This window comes from Phaethon aethereus (assembly GCF_964289735.1).
Source record: "Phaethon aethereus genome assembly, chromosome: 1".
Taxonomy (NCBI): domain Eukaryota; kingdom Metazoa; phylum Chordata; class Aves; order Phaethontiformes; family Phaethontidae; genus Phaethon; species Phaethon aethereus.
Window position 1 is genome coordinate 59,027,743 of NC_138575.1, and position 21,785 is coordinate 59,049,527.

At 48.4% G+C, this 21,785-nt stretch overlaps 2 protein-coding genes across 2 annotated transcripts; both read right to left on the minus strand.

Moving 5' to 3' along the window:
• Positions 1-9,037: 9,037 nt before the first annotated feature.
• LOC309417630 (uncharacterized protein) lies at positions 9,038-11,573 on the minus strand (the record flags this gene model as incomplete). Its single annotated transcript, XM_082015155.1, has 2 exons — positions 9,038-9,728; positions 11,539-11,573. 2 exons carry the CDS (start codon positions 11,571-11,573, stop codon positions 9,038-9,040), a joined length of 726 nt encoding a protein of 241 aa, XP_081871281.1.
• A 2,272-nt stretch (positions 11,574-13,845) lies between these two features.
• Positions 13,846-20,464, minus strand: LOC309417730 (cytokine receptor common subunit beta-like; the record flags this gene model as incomplete). Its single annotated transcript, XM_082015270.1, has 9 exons — positions 13,846-13,944; positions 14,108-14,177; positions 14,477-14,567; positions 15,565-15,739; positions 15,843-15,988; positions 18,532-18,692; positions 18,795-18,949; positions 19,649-19,797; positions 20,362-20,464. The coding sequence occupies 9 exons, from the start codon at positions 20,462-20,464 to the stop codon at positions 13,846-13,848; spliced, it is 1,149 nt and encodes a 382-aa protein (XP_081871396.1).
• Between the last annotated feature and the right edge of the window lie 1,321 nt (positions 20,465-21,785).

Sequence of the window (21,785 nt, forward strand, 5' to 3'; positions counted from 1 at the left end):
AAAGGTCTTGCTGATGCACCACTACACTCTGGCACAGACTGTGTTGTTTGCCTCCTGCAGTGGATTAAAGTCACTCTGTACACTTCTTACAAATTAAAATATTTTTATAAGCACTTAAGTAGGACAAAATATTTGTCATTGTATAATGCACTCAAATGGGTGACAGCTGTTTGCTGACAAATGAACATGCATGTCGCAATCCCCCTTCATCTTCTTTGCTTTGCCAAATGTTACAGCTCAGCCAGGGGCAAACACTTTCTGAAGGGTGACACATTGAAAGCTGTGGAGATAACTGAGATGATAGCTTTCAATGAGACAGCGCAACTACTGGGAGCAATCAATACCTGAAGTCTCTGAGTGCTGAACAGACTAATTTAGCCAGAGCCTTGGCAAGGACCAAGTACACTATGTGGAACTTTGTGTTGACTAGAGTGCTTTGGGTACCCAAACATGCGTATTGAAAGCCAGCTTTGGAATCTCCAAATTGCATGTCAGATGCGGTTAGACAAGAACAGGGCTGAAATAAGTACTCACTGCAGCTGAAATCTCCCTTCTACCCAGTCCTCTACTCTCAGCAGTTCATTCCTTCTTGCTTGTTTTGTGCTGGTGCTGACACTTCCCTGTCTGCACTCTGAACTGATTCGACTTGATAAACCAGGAGAAAATCAATACAGTAGAAAAAAGCGAAGCTAACAGGTTAAAAATTTACGTTTTCTAAGCAAAGGACCTTATTGCAAGCAAGGCAATGAGTGATGGGGTATGCAGATGTTGGGGAAGAGGAGTGGAAAGGGAGTGGAGGGAGGAATGGCCTTTCACTGCCTTTTTTGTGCAGTGAGAAATTAGTTGCCCTCCACTTTATAGTGTCACTGAACTCAGCACTTTGCAACATAGGTAGCCTGTATTTAAGTGATTTTACATGGTCTGAGCATTGGGTGGCAGCTCTGAGCCAATGTTTTTTTCTGATGGGGCAAGAACTTGGAAAAACCTGGCTTCTCTTGTTAGCTAAACTATTCACCAAAATAGTTATTTAAGAACTGTTTGAGTCATTTATAAACAGTCAATGCACTTGAAAAAGAGATAATCATACTATAGCAATCTGAAATATAAGAGACCGATTACATCCAAGTTTCTGCAGCACTCTCCTCATACCTTCTAGTATTTCTTGCAGAAATGGGTATTTCCCAGTTTAGGTTTATGCATTCCTGCAGTTGAGGCACAGATCATTCTGCAGGATATCACTTTTAATAAAGATTTCCTGTTCTCCAGCCAATCTTTGTTTCTTTTCATTTGACCCTCTGACTTCTGTCTATCTTGTGCTATCCTGAATGATTCCAACCTTTGGTGTCTCCACTGCAAATGATTTTGAATGGTTTATTAAAGAAATGGTAACAATTGTAAGAACAGGGGATAGTCACTGCAAGAATTTTTATCAGAGTCTTCAGCCTCCTGTTAAAATCAATCCTTTATGCTGTAAAACTTGCACTGAAATAAAACTTAAATTCAGAGCTACATCTATCCTGAGGTAAGCCCAGTATTCCTAAAAGAATGGAGTACTTACCACTGATCCTGCCTTTAATGGGACAAAAGAGAACTCCAGCACTGCTTGAAATGGCTAGAGATCACAACAAAGAGGGAGCAAGTGAATTGACTTCAGTAGGTTTCACTCTTGCACACTGGGGTTGAAATACAATTGTGTCTCAAGTTTGAAGGCATTTAAAACACTGTTACCCGTCAAGAGACAATGGTGTTTTGAGGGTTAGGAATTACCTGTGGTATTCCCCTTGACAGTGGTAGAGCAAAGGAGCCATGGAGCAAGAAAGTAAGAAACCAAAAAAAATCCAAAACCCAAATGGTGTTTTCCTCAGGGTTCTCTTTTGATTTTGTTTGCCACAGACTCCTCTCTGAGGATCGGAAGTGTTGAGGGGGCAGTGTGGGACTGCAGGCAGAACCAAGGCTTTGTGGGCTGAAGCTGCCAAGAGTCAGTGTCAGAGGTGGGAACACCACACTTGGAAAGAGTGAGAGAGGTTTAAGAGTAACATCTCCTTACAGATGGACAACGCACTCTCTCAAAACAGGGGGATGGGCTACATTACCAAGAAGCTTTCAGGTTGTATTGCTGATTTTAGTAAATAGGCCTACCAGTGTCTACGCTAAGTTGCCATTTTATCCCTTTTAATAAAATTCCTTTTCTTTTAAACCCTTGGATTCATTGCTCTTGAGCAGGAAAACTGATTATCCAAGATCATCATGTGCCCAAGCAAAATCACTTTCTTTTCCTATAACCTGAGAGCCTTGAACCAAAACTTATTACCTATTTTTAGAAAGGAGCCCCAGCTAAATCTGGCTTATTCCCCTGCCAATCACACGTATCCAGGGAATGTGAGCCTATCTAAATGCAGGTACATGGGAATTATAGTCTGTCCCTTTTACCAAGTACATTGATATAACTAAGAAAGGGTAGGGTTGCTTGATATCTTTCACCATGTTAGACTAGAAGCTGGAGAGGAGAGGTAGCATTTTTGGAAAGAAAATGGGATTATAATAGTGTCATTTTCCAAATTTTTGTCTCGGTTATCTAAGAACCCTACAACTCCAGGAGACTTTTCTGAATCTCAAAGCTGGCTACTTTCCTTTCCACAACAGCTTTCTTTAGTATTCTGAAGATCTGAATTACCTCAATATCAAAGAATCAGAATCACAGAATCACTAGGTTGGAAAGGACCTTCAAGATCATCAAGTCCAACCATTAATCCAGCGCCACCATGTCCCCTAAACCATGTCCTGAAGCGCCACATCCACACGTTTTTTGAACACTTCCAGAGATGGCGACTCCACCACCTCCCTGGGCAGCCTGTTCCAATGCTTGACCACCCTCTCAGTGAAAAAATTTTTCCTAATATCCAATCTAAACCTCCCCTGGCGCAACTTGAGGCCATTTCCTCTTGTCCTATCACTAGTTACTTGGGAGAAGAGACCAGCGCCCTCATCGCCACAACCCCCTTTCAGGTAGTTGTAGAGAGTGATAAGGTCTCCCCTCAGCCTCCTCTTCTCCAGACTAAACAACCCCAGTTCCCTCAGCCGCTCCTCATAAGACTTGTGCTCCAGACCCCTCATCAGCTTCGTTGCCCTTCTCTGGACACGCTCCAGTACCTCAACATCCTTCTTGTAGTGAGGGGCCCAAAACTGAACACAGTATTCAAGGTGCGGCCTCACCAGTGCCGAGTACAGGGGCACAATCACTTCCCTACTCCTGCTGGCCACACTATTCCTGATACAGGCCAGGACGCTGTTGGCCGCCTTGGCCACCTGGGCACACTGCCAGCTCATGTGCAGCCGGCTGTCAACCAGCACCCCCAGGTCCCTTTCCGCCGGGCTGCTCTCCAGCCACTCCTCCCCAAGCCTGTAGCGTTGCATGGGGTTGTTGTGGCCAAAGTGCAGGACCCTGCACTTGGCCTTATTAAACCTCAAACAGTTGGCCTCTGCCCATCGATCCAGCCTGTCCAGATCCCTCTGCAGAGCCCTCCTACCCTCCAGCAGATCAACACTCCCACCCAACTTGGTGTCATCTGCAAACTTACTGAGGGAGCACTCGATTCCCTCATCCAGATCATCTATAAAGATATTGAACAAGACTGGCTCCAGAACCGAGCCCTGGGGAACACTGCTTGTGACCGGCCGCCAGCCGGATTTAACGCCGTTCACCACAACTCTCTGGGCTCCGCCATCCAGCCAGTTCCTCACCCAGCGAAGAGTAAACCTGTCTAAGCCACGAGCCACCAGTTTCTCCAGGAGAATGCTGTGGGAGACGCTGTCAAAGGCTTTACTAAAGTCCAGGTAGACAATGTTCACAGTCTTTCCCTCATCCACTAGGCGGGTCACCTGGTCATAGAAGGAGATCAGGTTGGTCAAGCAGGACCTGCCTTTCATGAACCCATGCTGGCTGGGCCTGATCCCTTGGTTGTCCTGCAGGTGCCCTGTGAGCACTCTCAAGACCAACCGCTCCATAATCTTCCCCGGTACAGAGGTCAGGCTGACAGGCCTGTAGTTCCCAGGATCCTCCTTCCGGCCTTTCTTGTAGACGGGCATCACATTGGCAAGCCTCCAGTCTTCTGGGACCTCCCCTGTTAACCAGGACTGCTGATAAATGATGGAGAGTGGCTTGGCAAGCTCCTCCACCAGCTCTCTCAGTACTCTCGGGTGGATCCCATCAGGCCCCATAGACTTGTGGGTGTTCAGGTGGTTTAGCATGTCCTTGACTGCTTCCTCCTGGATTATGAGGAGTACATTGTGCTCTCCATCCCCGTCTTCCAGCTCAGGGGGCTGAATACCCTGTGGATACCTGGACTAGCTATTAAAGACTGAGGCAAAGAAGGCATTAAATACCTCAGCGTTGTCCTTGTCCTTGGAGACAATGTTCCCTGCCATATCCAGTAGGGGATGGAGATCCTCCTTGCCACTCTTTTTGTTGTTAATATATTTGTTAAAACATTTTTTATTATCCTTTACGACTGTGGCCAGACTGAGCTCTAGCTGGGCTTTTGCCTTTCTAATTTTGTCCCTGCTTGACCTAACGAGATCCTTGTACTCTTCGTGAGTTGCCTGCCCCTTCTTCCAGAGATGATAAACTCTCCTCTTTTCCCTGAGTCCCAGCAAAATCTCCCTGTTCAGCCAGGCCGGTCGCCTTCCCCGCCAGCTCTTCTTACGGCACATGGGGACCGCCTGCTCCTGCGCCTTTAAGATTTCCTTCTTGAAGACTGTCCAGCCTTCCTGGACCCCTTTGTCCTTCAGGACTGTCTCCCAAGGGACTCTCTCAACCAGTGACCTGAACAGGCCAAAGTCTGCCCTCCGGAAGTCCATGATAGCAGTTTTGCTGACCCCTCTCCTTACTTCACTCACAACTGAGAATTCTATCATGTCGTGGTCGCTAAGCCCAAGATGGCCTCCGACCACCACATCTCTCACCAGTCCTTCTCTGTTTGTAAACAGCAGGTCCACTAAGGCACCTCCCCTGGTGGGCTCACTCACGAGCTGCATCAGGAAGTTATCCTCCACACACTCCAGGAACCTCCTAGACTGTTTCCCCTCTGCTGTGTTATACTTCCAGCAGATGTCCGGTAGGTTGAAGTCGCCCACAAGAACAAGGGCCAGCGAATGCGAGACCTCCGCCAGTCGCTTATAGAATGTCTCATCTGTGTCTTCATCCTGGTTGGGTGGTCTGTAACAGACTCCCAGCAGGATATCTGCCTCATTGGCCTTCCCCCTCATCCTTACCCACAAGCACTCTACTTGGTCTTCACAATCTTCGATTTCTATGCAATCAAAACACTCCCTAACATACAGAGCCACGCCACCACCTCTCCTTCCCTGCCTATCCCTTCAGAAGAGCTTATAGCCATCCATTGCAGCACTCCAGTCATGAGAAGCATCCCACCATGTTTCTGTGATGGCAACTACGCCATAGCTGTCGCACTGCACAATGGCTTCCAGCTCCTCCTGTTTGGTGCCCATGCTGCGTGCATTGGTGTAGATGCACCTGAGCTGGGCTATTGATTTCAACTCTGGCACGTTGAACCTACCCCTAGGTTCAACTCTAGTGAGCCCGGTTTTATCCCCTCCCCCCTCCAAATCTAGTTTAAAGCCCTCTCAATGAGGCCTGCCAGCTCATGAGCAAGAATCCTTTTGCCCCTTGGCGTCAGTTGCACTCGTTCAGCTGCGAGCAGGCCCGGTGCCGTGTAAACCGCCCCGTGGTCAAAAAACCCAAAATTCTGACGACGGCACCAGCCCCTAAGCCACGTGTTGATCAGGTGTGCTTTCCTGTTCCTTTCAGCGTTCTTCCCCGTCACTGAAGGAATTGATGAAAACACTACCTGTGCTCCCGCTCCATCGACCAGTCGCCCCAGTGCTCTCAAGTCCTTTTTGACTGCCTTTGGGCTTCTTAGCGCAACCTCGTCATTGCCAACCTGCATGACCAACAGCGGGTAGTAACCAGTGGGCCGAACCAGACCAGGGAGTCTCCTGGTGACGTCTCTCACCCAGGCCCCGGGGAGGCAGCAGACTTCCCTGTGAGTTGGGTCTGGTCGACATATTGGGCCCTCTGTACCCCTTAGAAGGGAGTCGCCTATGACAATCACCCTCCTTTTTTTCTTAACAGAGGATGTCTTGATGCGTGGGGCTGGTTGACTCACCCTAGGCACCCCCTTGGACGGACCTTCGTCAGGGTCCTCATGTTCCTGTCCCTCACATTCCAGAGCCCCATACCTGTTGTGTAAGGGCAGCTGGGACAGTGAGGGAAGCCCGGAGGGAATTCGCTGACCTCTCCGAGGAGGGACTTGCTTCCATTTCCCTTCGTCTCTTAGGTCCTCTCCTTCTGCCCGGCAGCAAGAGGACAGGGGATCTCCTGCTGCTTGTGAAGCCTCCACCAGCTGCCCCTGCTTCAGGGACGGCCGGGTGCGGCTCCACCTACCTCTCTCTCTCGCACACTCCCTAATGCTCCTCAGCCTCTCCACTTCCTCTTTCAGCTCTGCTACCAGGCTGAGCAGGTCGCTCACCTGGTCGCACCGCACGCAGGTAGTGTCCCCGTCGGTCTCTGGAACAACTGACAGGCTCAGGCACTCTCTGCAGCCGGATACTTGGACAGCCGCGTGCCTGAGCGGGAGCTCCGTCTGTGTCACCACATTCTTTCTGGTCCCGGTTTTTAGCCGAGTGGCGACCATGGCTGCGCCTCCTCTGGGAGGACGATGGCCACTTGTACTGTACTGTACCCCGCCCGCACGCCTTCCCTGCACGCCCTGCCCGCGCGAACTGACGCGCCACGCCCTGCTCGCCACACTCCGGGTCGCTCGCGCTCCCGGGGGCTGCTCTTGTAGGCGAGGGGTTTTGGCCGCCGCCGCCCTGAGCCCCACCCACGCCGAGTCAGAGCTGCCGCTCGTCAGGAGCCCGCTCCGCCGGCCGGGGATCGGGGGGGGAAGCTGGGGCACTCTCTCGCTCCCTGTGCTGCCGCCTTCGCGGTTTGGCCGCTTTGGGAAAGGTCCCCCGGCGCGATCCTTCGCTCCGTAGCCCTTCGCCTCGGTGGCTATATTCCGTGCTTTGTCTTCCTTGCCACTGATGGCTCCCCCATGATGTGTAGGATATCTGATAATTTTAACAGATTTCTAAAACTTATTTATTTGGTGTGGTGGGTTGACCTTGGCTGGCTGCCAGCTGCCCACCAAAGCCACTCTAGCACTCCCCTCCTCAACTGGACAGGGGAGAGAAAATATAATGAAAGGCTTGTGGATCAAGATAAGGACACAGAGATCACTCAGCAATTCGTCACGGGCCAAGAAGACTGAGCTTGGGGAAATAATTTAATTTATTGCCAATCAGATCAGAGTAGGTGTCGTGGTTTAGCCCCAGCTGGCAACTAAGCACCACGCAGCCGCTCGCTCACTCCCCCTCCTGCAGTGGGACGGGGGAGAGAATTAGGAAAAACCGCGTGGGTTGAGATAAACACGGTTTAATAGGACAGAAAGAGAGAAGGGAACAATAATGATAATACCAACAAAGGAATGTACAAGAACAAGTGATGCCCAATACAGAAATTGCTCACCACCCCGTGATCGACAGCCCGTCCCCGAGCAGCGATTTCCGCCCCCCGGCCAACTCCAGTTTATGTACTGGGCATGACGTCGGATGGTAGGGAATATCTCTTTGGCCAGTCTGGGTCAGCTGTCCCGGCTGTGTCCCCTCCCAGCTCCCTGTGCACCCCCAGCCTGCTCGCTGGCAGGCCAGCACAAGAAGCTGGACTGTCCTTGACGGCTCAGCAACAACCCAAAACATCAGCACATTATCAACAGTTCCTCATCCCAAATCCAAAACACAGCCTCACACTAGCTTCTGTGAGGAAAACCAGCTCTATCCTGGCTGAAACCAGGACAGTAGGATAATGAGACATATAACCCAAACCTTAAAAAACCTTCCCCCCACCCTTCCCTTTTTCCCAGACTCAACTTCACTCCCAATTTCTCTACCTTCTCATCCTCCAGCAGTGCAGAGGGATGGGGAATGGGGGTTGTGGTCAGTTCATTACACGTTTCTGCCACTCCTTCCTCCTCACACTCTTCCCCTGCTCCAGCATGTGATCCCACCCACAGGAGACAGTTCTTCATGAACTTCTCCAATGTGGGTCCTTCCCACGGGCTGCAGTTCTTCACAAACTGCTCCAGCATGGGTTCTTTCCATGGGGCGCAGTCCTTCAGGAATGGACTGCTCCAGCATGGTTTCCCCGCAGGGTCATGGATCCTGCCAGAAGACCTGCTCCAGTATGGGCTCCTCTCCCCAGGGCCACAGGTCTTGCCAGGAGCCTGCTCCAATGTGGGCTTCCCACAGGGTCACAGCCTCCTTTGGGGCATATCCACCTGCTCCGGCATGGGGTCCTCCATGGGCTGCAGGTGGAGATCTGCTCCACCATGGAGCTCCATGGGCTGCAGGGGGACAGCCTGCCTCACCATGATCTTCATCAGGGGCTGCATGGGAATTTCTGCTCTGGCGCCTGGAGCACTTCCTCCCCCTCCTTCTGCACTGACCTCCGTGTCTGCAGAGCTGTTCCTCTCACATATTCTCACTCCTCTCTCCCAGCTGCTGTTCTGCAGAAGTTTTTATCCTTTCTTAAATATCACAGAGGTGCTACCAGTGTTGCTGGCCAGCTTTGGCCAGCAGTGGGTCCATCTTGGAGCTAGCTGGAGCTAGCTTGTGCTTGTGCTCCAGGACTTGGAGCTTCCCTGTCTCTGTCAGACATGTGGGAAGCTTCTGGGATCTTCTCACAGAAGCCACCTCTGTAGCCTCCCTGCTACCAAAACCTTGCCACGTAAACCAAATACACTTGGGAATCTTTCTGACTAATCTGCACCTTTTTACTAGGTTTTAGATTGGGGACAATCTAAAGGGTAGCAATTGCCTACAGTGGAGGAAAACTGTTACGGTGCAGTAATTAAATATGGATTAAATATGACTACATAGTTCTCCAACACAAGCTCTTTGGAAAAAAACCCACTTCTTTTCAAAAAATATCTAAGGACATTTTTGTGGGTTCAGAATGTCCATGGAGACCTGAAGGGTCTCCAAATGTATCCAGGTGCAATTCAGGAGAAGAGGTTGGTGCTTGACCTGAAACTGGGACCATGACACCAGTTTTCCCAGGAGAAAACTCATGGCAAGAGTGGTCACCGTGGGGCTGGGGCTCCTGTGAGTCACAAGACAAGTCCCCCGCAGTGACAAGTGGTGGATGGGTGCAGCCGCTGGCTGATGGCAGTAACAGGCTCTCTGTGGTGATGTACTCCAAGGGGCACTGCTGAGGAGATGTGACACAGCCAAGAGCCCTTGGAGATTTCTGCTCTTCTGTTCTCCCGTTCGTGCCTTTCCCCCAGGCTGGTGGGGCCGGTGAGACTTCTTTCTCGCTGTCAAGGTGCTGCATCTTTTGCTTCTGCTCTGGGAGCAGGAAGGGTTGTGGAGGACCTCCTCCTGGCTGTTCTTGCTGCTGTGGAGCTTGGGGACAGTCTTCCTTTGGGAGGGTCACATACTGAAGGGAAGCTGGTTTCTGATGGACTCCCACTGGGTCCACTGCCAGGGTCTGATGCATATCAGGCTGGGAAGACATCACTGGGCTGTACAAGTATGGACCATTGAATGCAAAGCAAGGGATTGCTGTCTGGGAAGCAGTACTTGCATGAGCAGCACTCTTGCATGGAAGCCTGGCAAACAGGCAGGATGGACCAGCAGCCTGATTCAGTGGGCAGACAAGTGTGGACAATGAAACTGAGATTTTTTGTGGTACTCCAGAAGTCTGACAGGAGTTTTGTGGAGCCAGTGTAGCATGGGAATACTGCACTGTCTTTGCCTCAGCTCCATGGAACTGTGCTGGACTCTTAGTCATCCTGTTCAGGTGAAAAAACATAGGACTTAGCCGCTATTGACAGCTCTGTAGCTGACAGCTCGCTAAGGTGATAACTGCCTATAAACAGGAGATGCTCTAAGGGAGGTACATTGTCTTCCAGGGAATCAGAAAGAACCTTTGGCCACATCTCTTGTACCTTCCTTAGAAGATGTAAGCCTCAGCCTTTTCTGTGCCACAGCAAGAGATCAACTGTCTACTGCCAACTTTTCTCAATGACAAGATAAGCACAAATCAGCTTTTGAGAAAAACTGTTTTTGCTGTAAATAAAACAGGGCTGGGGACCATTCTTTGGCCCTCTGGTAAAATGGCTTAGACTGATTGTGTCCACACTGTATAGCCATGGTAGTCTCCTGGGTCTCCCACAGCGTCTCTGCAGCCTAAACCACAGCGGAGGCTTTATGTCTGTTTTTTCGGTTCAAAGTGCACGGCATCATGTGACTGATGTTTTACAACTGTGTTCTTAGCATGAAACAGGTTGTGTGTTGCACAGCCTGGGTGCAAAGCCTGTGAGAATACTGTTGAAGTACACTGGACACAGCCTAACCTGGCACAGTCGTGTCCATGTTGCCCACTGGGAATGGTTGCTACCCTGTGCCATCTCCCAAACTGTGCCAGGATGTTATCTTGGAGAGCACTAGATGGCACAGGCCAAACCATGGCAGGGAGAGTGCTGACAATAACGCAGTGCAAGCAGTTACAAGGCAATGCTCGATACTACATCTTGGCCCTGATGTATTTAGCAGCATAGGCTCAGGCAATGTGACTGCTAACATCAGAATTTATGCAGCTCTCGAACTTTCAGTGATACTTTGCAGCTACTTCTTCAAAATAAAGGGCCCCTGTCTCCTACAAGCACTGAATGTGAAGCTAGGAAAAGGGCAAAGATGAAGATTTCAAAGTAACAAATGTAATCCATCTTACAAGAAGAGCTGACCCACTCTCCTAAGAGGCAGATAATTACCGTGAAACCCAACAGTCAATTTAATTTGTGTCAGCCTTCCCAACTGCTCTGCAACCTAGGATAGTTTCCTGAACAGAGCACTGTGGTCACCTCCCTGCTCCATCTTTTGAACACCTGACACAAATTTGAGGCTGTATGGACAATTTGGAGCTATTTCTGATCAGCTGCACACTGGCCGGGACAACTGCAGCTCTTCTTTTTTCACATTCCACTTTCAAAGTTAGACTTCGCTTCAAGGAGCAGAAAGTATGTCATTTCTAGAGAATGAAGAGGTAAGGGAATATGTGTATTTTTGTGAGAGGGAGGTTGTGTTCACGTGGGCTGGGAGGAATTCAGCCAACAAGATTTCCACCCTACTAGGTCAATGCCTTTTATTCAAACCTATTTGCAAAGGAAATGCAGAGGAAGAAAGGGAGCAGGTTTCTATCCTCAGACTTCCAGCCAGGGAAGCCAAGGTCTGCAGCTGCAGCAATTCATTACAATTTCCATGGATGTTTGGAGGGTGTACACAGACTTAGGAAATAAACATGTGAAAACGCTTTGTCCTCCCCATTGCAATGAGTGATATGCATGCATAGCCTACTCTTATCCCATGGTTAGTAAGGAACCTTTCAAGAAAGGAGTAGGGAGTGGGCTGCTTACTTACCCATCCAGCACTTGAATGTGGTTGATCTGCTCCATCTCCTCAGAAGTGTTCTGCCCATTGAAGCACACCTGGCTGGCTGGACATTAGCTGACAGCTTCCTGAAGAGAGAAAATGAAGACTGTAACACTTCTGAGGAAGAAAGATCAGATTAAGGCCAGGAAGATCCAGGAGCCATGGGCACAAGAACACTAGCAGCACATTTGTGATAAACATTTAGGACAAGAACGAGCTTCCAGGCATTCACAGTGTATAATTAGTTTTACCAGTTTATCAACCTGTGTTTTAGAAGTATTCTTTTCTAAATAACTTTTGTCCCAACAGCCTTGCTGTTCTCATTTTTGGGGCCATGCTGTTTCCCCACCTAAACACAGTAGAAACATTGCTACAGGCAATCTTTAATACATGGATGCAGGTTAAAAACCTGTGAATCTGAAAGTATTCCTGGCATCTTCATACCCCTTTGATTTGTTCTAACATCTTCTATCAGCTTTCCCCTCCTTCATCCTTGCTCCAATCTGCAGATCCTCTCCACATTTCAACCTTCATTCTCTAACCAGAGCTGAGATCTGTTTCTGTTTGATCTTCAAGTCATAATGGACAGAAATGTGGAAGCAATCCCATGGCTGTGGCTACAAAGTATGTCCCATCCCCCAGAAGACTGTTCCTTCACTTCTGCGTTGTCTATCCCTGACCTGTCTTTATCCAGCATAGGAGTCAGGGGCTGGTGCAGCCGCAGGGTCCTGTCACAATAAACCTCAAAGCTGCTGCTTTGTGCAATGCCTACTCTGATTCAGCAGCACATGCGGACGCTCCGGGCAACATTTCACCTGTAGAACTAAAATGACTGTCCTCCTGTGCTGACTGGCCAGAGAAACAGAATTGCTGGGATGTTTACAAAGTTTAGGATAAAGGGAATTTGCTACAGGGGTGAAAACTCTCGAAACCACAAGACTAACAGAGAGCACTTGTGGATGGAGAGCTGGGTGTGAGACAGGTAACAAAGCTACTGTGATGCTTTTTAGAGCAGTGGATGGCTTTGTGCTGGTGTCGATTAATGTGCACGGACAGAAAAAGAAGTCGATGAAGTGTGTCAACAGCCAAATTAATCAGAAGAAACTTTAGAACAATGACTGATCTGCAAGGGGCATCTATCAGAGCCTGCAGAACATGCAGATATGCATCACATAAAGCAGTGTGGTGTACCACACTTCCCCTATATCAACTGCTGACTGGATGCATGCCTGAGAGATACTGCTTGCTGACTGAATAAGGGGCTGAGAAATACTGGGTGCCAAATGCACAGTTAGCTGAGGACTGTGACAGCCCACCATGTGCAGCACCCTCAATGCTAAGACCACGCATTCCCCTCAGGGTGAAAATATAAAATGCAACAAAAGGACTTCCAAGGTAGGGGTGAGGCTGATAGAGAAGACAGGGTAGAAAGCTAAAAATGTTGCAACTGGAGAAGTAACTGTTAAATTAATCTTTGTAAACACCACTCTTCCCTGGAGTTGTGCATCACTGACTTGCACTGCAGGGAGCCAGAAATGAGGTGGAAGTCATTTAGCTTAAGTAGAAGATAAAACACACTGGCAAAAATAGCATGAGCTTTCTGTCTGTAGAATGGAGATTAGCAGGATTGCCTTAAGGAGGCAGAGACATTAGAGATGTGCGATCAAATACAAATCCAGCAGTTCCAAGGGAGACTCGCAAATAGATAAGGCTGTGGAACTCTGACAGTGAGAAACTGAAACATACAGGAGTGAGCTCCAGGAAGGAACCTAGCCACTGTTTTCATAAAACTCCAAGTATGCTCCATGCAGTGCCTCTTTTGGTGATACCCACCTACTGGGATATAATTTCTTTGGATCACGAGATTTGCATACCCCTTGCAGATGAAATCAGGAAATGGGTGAAGGAGAGAGGTGGAAGAAAAAAGAAGCCACTTTTAAAAATGCCTCGAAAGATACGACTGTGCAACCTATACATTTCCCTTTCTTTGTCCTCTCCTTTCTTACATGAAGGAAAATGTCCATGTCCAGGAAGAAAAGCATGTAGGAGAAAATATAGCACTCTCAGTATGAAGTCAACCTCCAGCAACGGCAGAGGAGTATACAGGGAGTTAATTATGCAAAGACTATAGAAGGTAGCACTAAAGAGAGTCAGGCAACATCCTGACCGGGAACAGAGAAAGGTCGTGCATCTAGGGACAATAGGTTTCATGTATGAAGAGTCTGGAAGGCATTTTGGAGGCAAGGAGTGGCAAAACTGACCAGATGCAACAGAAGGCAGAGCTGGTTTTATTTTTCAATCCGCAGGTCCTGGATACTCAGGTATGAAAACAGGCAGAAGACCGAAGTCTGTAGTGGAGCATTTCAGGAGGCTCAGCCAGGCTTCATAATCATCCTGGACAGGACAGCAGTCAGTTCAGTGACAGTCGAGACCCTGAGTTGGCAGCTTCCCCTCAACGAGACATCCCAACACACCCTTCCCTTCTTTCTTTTCACTCTGGAATAACTCCATGTCTTAATTCTCCAGGAGCACCCTTCAAGGCATAGTTCCTGCTTACCCCCAGGTAGCTCTGGATCAGGAAACTCTTGCTGGGGTTTGGAATCTTTTCCTCCCACATTTTCTTCTTCCTGCAACAACAATACAGAGTTTTCAAGATTTGCTTCTCAATGTGGCTGCAACCAGAGAAGCAACCAGAGAAGACTGTACCCTCTACACCGTGCTGCTCTGCACAGCGAGGCACCACTAAGGCTGTGGCACACCACCACCCAACTCTCACCTGTGCACAGATGTGCACAAGGCTGCCCATTGCACAGCAAGGCTCATCTCCACATAGACTTCCCTCATGGGGGACAAGCAGGGCCTAAGTCTTTAGGCCACCCACGTGGCCAACATGCTGCTACATCTCCTAGTCACAACACAGGCCTACCTGAGGAAACACTTATAGCTGCAATAAGCAACTATCAGCAAAGTGATGATGAGAACTGGGAGCATCACTGGGAGAACCGCTGGTGGCAGAGCTGAAACAGAGAAAAGAGAAATCGGTATCCACCTGCAGAGTGGCTGCTTCCCATAACGAGGTTTTCACTCTCGCACTCTTCATGCAAGCAGATCAGGGAAATGAGGTGACATGTCACAGGGTAGGACCGTGAGGCCTTCACACTGTTGGGATACCCTCCATAGTGGGAGAAACCAAATGTGGCCTGTCCAGCTTACTGACCAAAGGAGTTCATCGTGTCCTTTACTGATTCTTTTTTATTTTTTACAGACATCAGAGTCAACAATTGATGCTAACAAAAAGGTAGTTAGGTACCTTCCTCCACTATGAACAGTAGGCACGTCTTCAGGCATCTTAGGTCTGCCTAACTCCATACGTTCCTGAAGAAGTGGGGTCTCAGAGGTTTTCTAAGAAAGAGCTTCCTCTGCTAATGGCCATAACTGATCATCAACAACATACCAATTTCTTCCTGAGTGCACTCATCCAAACTTGCCTGCTGTCTTACCACTACAAGCTTCCTCAGGACAAATCATAAAAGACCATATTACTTTGGGCACAAGGCCATATGACAGCAGGCGTTCTGCCTCTAAGTCCAGAAACAGCAAAAACATGTAAAGGTTCCTATCTCCATTAGGCTCTGCTGTGTGTTTTACACAACCCTATTGTCACTCTGCAAATAGAAAAGACTGACGGCTCATATTCCGACTGCTTGCAGTCTCAGGCTCTGCAGTTACTCATAGCAGAACGGACTAGTGGAGTCAAGAAGCAAGGATGATCTTTTGGCCAGGACCTTTGCTTGCTTCTCCATGTTGTTTGTACTCACCTTGTGAAGGGAAGAAGGAAAGAAGCTGCTCTACTGCAAGCATGCAGACAGGAGAGCTACCTTGTTAATCAGCCCCAGCTAGCTCTTGGCTGAAACTCAACTTCAACCCCAGCTGAGAGAATGTATTTTTCTACAGAGGCATTTCAGCCATTACCAAGCCACAAAACCTTACAGAAGTAGCCTGCGTGAAAAGTACCGTTCTGGGTCCTCCAGGTGAACTCCTCACTCCATTCACTCCAGGGCCCCTCATAATCCTGAGGCGTGTTCACCCTTGCACGCATTTTCCCCCTATATTCTGTAGATGGTGCCAGCGTTTGCAGGGTGAAGATGAAGGGAGGTTCATCATTGCTGATATTTAACTTCTGGAGAGTCTGGGGAGAAGAATGAAGTGCAAACGATGGAGGTGAGAGGAACTGTCTTTCCCATCTGCCCAGCAACATGAAATCCAGGGCTCCCACACTTTCTAAGACTTACCTTTTCGTATTGGTTGTTCTCCCAGTACTCGACTTGGTACCTCTGTTTTATGAAGTCATATTGCAAAGTGTGTTTTACCCACCTCAGTTCATACTCTTGGTTCTCTGTCACTGTTACTGACACGTTTGTAGGCGGCAGCACCTTAACTGGAACACACGGAATGTCTCGGTGTACTTCTCAACATACTGGTCCAGCACCCCCTTTCACCACTATGAATAGTTTCCAGAGACTGAAAGCAATGTTGTTTTACGCAATGTTTTACAGCTGTGTCACCCATGAAGGTCAATCACAGAGAAGTCAGCACAGTGACAAGTCGCTCACTGAGGAGCTCTGGGTCACAACCCAAATGTCTGCACAGCAGTTTCCACCACTGCCACCTTCCTCAGAGGAACAAGTGCCACCAAGGAACTCCACACCTCCAAGCCACCTCTCCCAGACCTCTGACCGCACACAGTGTGCAGTTGCTTTCTTCATCAGTCCCACTCTCTTCCTCTTCTCACACACCTTTCCTCACCACTGCTGGCCTCAGCCTCACTTGCCCAGCCAGCCACCTCTCCAGGAAACAACCCGGAGAAGCAAGAAACAACACAGCAACTCACTGTTCTTGGTATTGTGGTATTGTGGTATTGTGGTATTGTTTTACACAACCCTATAGTCACTCTGCAAATAGAAAAGACTGACGGCTGGTATTCCGACTGCTTGCAGTCTCAGGCTCTGCAGTCACTGATAGCAGAACGGACTAGTGGAGTCAAGAAGCAAGAATGATCTTTTGGCCAGGACCTTTGCTTGCTTCTCCATGTGGAAACCTTTACGGTTGTTTGTACTCACCTTGTGAAGGGAAGAAGGAAAGAAGCTGCTCTACTGCAAGCATGCAGACAGGAGAGCTACCTTGTTAATCAGCCCCAGCTAGCTCTTGGCTGGAACTCAACTTCAACCCCAGCTGAGAGAATGTATTTTTCTACAGAGGCATTTCAGCCATTACCAAGCCACAAAACCTTACAGAAGTAGCCTGCGTGAAAAGTACCGTTCTGGGTCCTCCAGGTGAACTCCTCACTCCATTCACTCCAGGGCCCCTCATAATCCTGAGGCGTGTTCACCCTTGCACGCATTTTCCCCCTATATTCTGTAGATGGTGCCAGCGTTTGCAGGGTGAATATGAAGGGAGGTTCATCATTGCTGATATTTAACTTCTGGAGAGTCTGGGGAGAAGAATGAAGTGCAAACGATGGAGGTGAGAGGAACTGTCTTTCCCATCTGCCCAGCAACATGAAATCCAGGGCTCCCACACTTTCTAAGACTTACCTTTTCGTATTGGTTGTTCTCCCAGTACTCGACTTGGTACCTCTGTTTTATGAAGCCATATTGCAAAGTGTGTTTTACCCACCTCAGTTCATACTCTTGGTTCTCTGTCACTGTTACTGACACGTTTGTAGGCGGCAACACCTTAACTGGAACACACGGAATGTTTCGGTGTACTTCTCAACATACTGGTCCAGCACCCCCTTTCACCACTATGAATAGTTTCCAGAGACTGAAAGCAATGTTGTTTTACGCAATGTAAGAAGCCTCCGCTTTTTAGCACTTCTTAATTCCCTGCCCCTTTATTTTCTAGTCAAATTCAATAAACCAGTAGACACAGTAAGTAACAGAAAAACCATATACATCAATATTGGCAGCATTCCCTGTGTACAGAAAAGCACTAAAGCAATATTTGAAACAGCTGTACTGGTCCACCTCATTTCCAGAGATTTTCAGCTCTCTTGGATCTACTACCCAATATTTGCACCCACTGCAGGAGCTCTCCCAGCTTTAGTCTGTGAAGAGCAGCACCAGTACCTCCAGATACAAAGAATCATAGAATCTTTGGGTTGGAGGAGACCTTTAAAGGTCATCTAGCCCAACGCCCCTTCAATGAGCAGGGACATCTTCAACTAGATCAGGTTGCTCAGAGCCCCATCCAACCTGACCTGGAATGTTTCCAGGGATGAGGCATCTACCACCTGTCTGGCCAACCTGGGCCAGTGTTTGACCACCCTCATTGTGAAAAATTTCTTCCTTCTATCTACTCTAAACCTACTCTCTTTTAATTTAAAACCATTACCCTTTGTCCTATCGCAACAGGCACTGCTGAAAAGTCTGTCCCCATCTTTCTTATAAGCCCCCTTTAAGCACTGTAAGACTGCAATACATGCAGGCAGAGATGATCCACCTAGCACACCTCACTCAGCAGAGGAGTCCTACCTCATCCAGTGCTCCAGGGGCCACTGCACAAACCTGCAAGAGCTCCACTGGCTCTTGAGAAGTCACATAGTGACACACTCCCCACAAACACCTCTCACCACAGCTCCCTTCAGCTGTGTCACCCATGAAGGTCAATCACAGAGAAGTCAGCACAGTGACAAGTCACTCACTGAGGAGCTCTGGGTCACAACCCAAATGTCTGCACAGCAGTTTCCACCACTGCCACCTTCCTCAGAAGAACAAGTGCCACCAAGGAACTCCACACCTCCAAGCCACCTCTCCCAGACCTCTGACCGCACACAGTGTGCAGTTCCTTTCTTCATCAGTCTCACTCTCTTCCTCTTCTCACACACTTTTCCTCACCACCGCTGGCCTCAGCCCCACTTGCCCAGCCAGCCACCTCTCCAGGAAACAACCCGGAGAAGCAAGAAACAACACAGCAACTCACTGTTCTTGTAGGCTTCGATCTGTTTCTCCTCCATCTTGGCCCAGACAGACACGCGGTACTGGCTCTGACGGCTGGAGTTGCTAACAGGGATCTCACAGCTCTGGACCACATATGGGATGTGGGACAAAGCCTTCTCGTGCACAGGGGAGCACTCCTCTTCTCTGAGGGGAGAAAAACAGGGTGACCTGAGATCAGGGGGAACGGGACAGAGCAGAAAGTCCATGCGAGAGGCACAGGCACGCTGCCACGGGCAGAGCACGTACGCTGATGCTGGAGTGGCCCTGAAGAACAAGCCAAAGAGGACAGAGGTGGTGATGGCTTTCTTCACTTCCCAGCTGCACGTCAGATGATCTGCACCTTTGAAGAGGCAGCGAAGGTTCCTGGGCTGAAGGCCACCTTCAGAGAAGATGAGAGCAAGCTGAGTGACAGGAAAGCCCTGGCTTCTCAGCCAGCGCTTCCACCCCTGCATGGTCCTGCTCCATCCTACACTACCTTCAGGGGTCTCCCACGACACCTCCGTGCTCCACTCACTGTACTGCCCAGAGAAGCCACTGTCCTGCCCCGGTCTGGCTCGCACATGGGCAATGTAGCTGCTCCCTGGGACAAGGTCCTTGTGGCTGAGATGGCAACGTGTGGTGTTGGAGAGCAAGACTGATGCAGCTTTCTGTTGTTGTGGGAAAGGAGGGAGAGGGGGCAGGGAGGATATTGGGGAGTTTTGGATATGCACACTTAACATTAAAAAAAAAGGAGGGAAGCAGCTTCAAATGTATTTTGCTTTTTTTCCACGTGAACCCACAAACTCCTGTTGGAATGTGTTTCAATTCCATTTGGGAGGGAATCAGGGCAAAATCAATTCCAACTCAAAACCAAGTGCAGTGCTTTTTTCAGTGAAGGACAGATCTTTGCATTCAGGTCAGGACAAATGGTATTTCACTGGGCAAGTCACTTGCAAACAGAAAGAGAGCCCCTTCCGCCTGACCTGAAACAACATGCGTTGCGTAGCCTCATAGTGCCTGGGAACGGAAAGGCCATTCATTTGCACAACGTTTACCTCAGGCTTTCAACCACCCAAAAGGCTGCAGCCCAAACCAGGACAGCCCAGCTCCTCCGCTCTTACCTCCCAGGACTCCCACTCCCGCTTGTAGGTGACTTCGTACTCCAGTGCATTGCCCAGCCCTTGGCTTCCATCAGCTGCTTTCCAGGTCAGCAAGAAGTCTCCTGACCTCTTCAAGCTGACTGAGAGATTTTGAGGTGGGAGGGTCTGAACTGGAAGGCGAAGGTACAACCCATGAGATGAGGTAGTGAGGACAGGGACATGAAGAGGGGAAGAAAATTCCTAGCTGATGTTCTCTGAATGACAGAATATGGATATTAGCAGTTTCCCTGGAGTGCTACAAATAATTTCACAGCGAAGTGCAAACTCTACAAGACCTGGGAAATACATTCATGAACAGAAGATGAAAGTAGGGAGAACAGTGCTGTTGTGCAGCTTCATAGTAAGTTTTTGAAAGAATATGCTGTAATGCATGTAGAGCGTGGTGCTGAAACAGAAGGCTTTTTTGATATCTTCCCCCAACACCGGTTAGTTGGCAGGTTTCCCCCCCATTTTTTCCATTGTAGTCATTTAAGTTAGACTCATTTTTTTCTGTCCCAAATGCACTGAATTTGAAGGTGGTAGTATGGTCTTATAGCCATTTAACTTCACTCTTGCTTGTGTCTCATGTTAAGGGCTGACCTAAGTATCTTTTTAGGATTAGATATTCAATATATTAATCTGAAAAACTTTTAAATACTCAAAAATAGAGACAAGACTTAGTGGTTCATCTTTACCATTCTGAAGCAAGTCAACATTTAGCTCTGCGTGCGGTGTCGGCTCAAATTTGAAGTTGTAGATTCTTTGATCATATCCATGGATATGACACACCCAGTGCATTGGGAAGTTCTGGCAGTCAGTGTGATTTTCACCTTTGTGAGACCTGCAGGTCATTTCTTTGTTCCTGGTTACACAGAAAATAGCATGGCCATCTGAGTAGGATGCTGCCCGAAGTGTGGTTTCTGAAACTCTCCCCACATGCTATTTTATTCTGTTTCTAAATCAATGTTTATCTCTGCATTATGTTGGTATGCTCCTGTAGCTCATTAAGTGACATGAATAAACTCTACTATCAAGCATATCTGCTTTATTCTCTCTTCCTTAAAAGAAGATGCACTCACAATAACTATTGTGGGTTGGTAGGTGTCTGGGCCCTGAACACAACCTCTTTCACACACACCCCCACCAAGGGGTTTGGCTACCCATGCTCAAGGTTGTCTAAGATGGAATCAGCCTGTCTGAAGGCCTCCCCACTGTCACTCAGAAACTGCTTTTAATTTCAGGCCCTTGCCTTTGGTCCTTGCCCGAGCTGTGACACAGCCATATCTGTGCCTGGTGATACACGTTGCTGGTTGTGATCTGTGGAATTGACCTCCTAGTTTCACCTTAAGCATGTCTGCTGGATAGGGACTTCCTTGGGGATCTGGACTGATGGTTGATCCTCGTCACTCTCACTGTTCTGTTTTTCTTGTTACTATGAGATTACGCTATTGTCAATGAGGTCAATGCCTTGCTGCCACCCTCTGCTCCTAACTCACCTTCCCTTAGCAAGCAAAGCTTGTTGCTTCTGTAACAGTAGGGTTGGCCATTTACATGTGTACATATGTACGCTATGCTATGCTTACACTAGAGACGTCAAAGAAGGTAAGCCAAAGAAATGCAGCTAGCAGTTGGGAGAGAAGTTTTGAGAGGACTATGGGACTGCAGTCCTCCTACAAAAAAAAAGTTATTTCCATGGAGACTGTGGCATCCTTTGTGCTACAGGAACACTTCTGTGGTTGTAGACTTCAATCCACAGCAAACTGCTAACATTTAGAGTGTGATTCAGTACTGTGGAGACTGTAAGGAGCACCCTCCCCATTGACTTCCACAGCTGTCAGCTCAATTCATGAATGAATCCTAGAGCTCTTTCTCAAAAATAAAACCAAGATAACTTCTTCCTATTCTTATTATTTCACATGTTTTCTTCCCACCCTCCAATCTCTCTGCTGTTCACTGCTCTATCCCCTGCTTCTTCTATTATTCTTTTTTCTCCTTCCCCTGTCTCTTCCTTCTTCTTTGCCCCTTCCTCTCCCACATACTCTCCAGTTTGACTGTTCTGTTTTTTTCTTGAAAGGAAGCAGAAGTAGCAAAAAGATATAGTGCAAGATGTAGCCTAGTA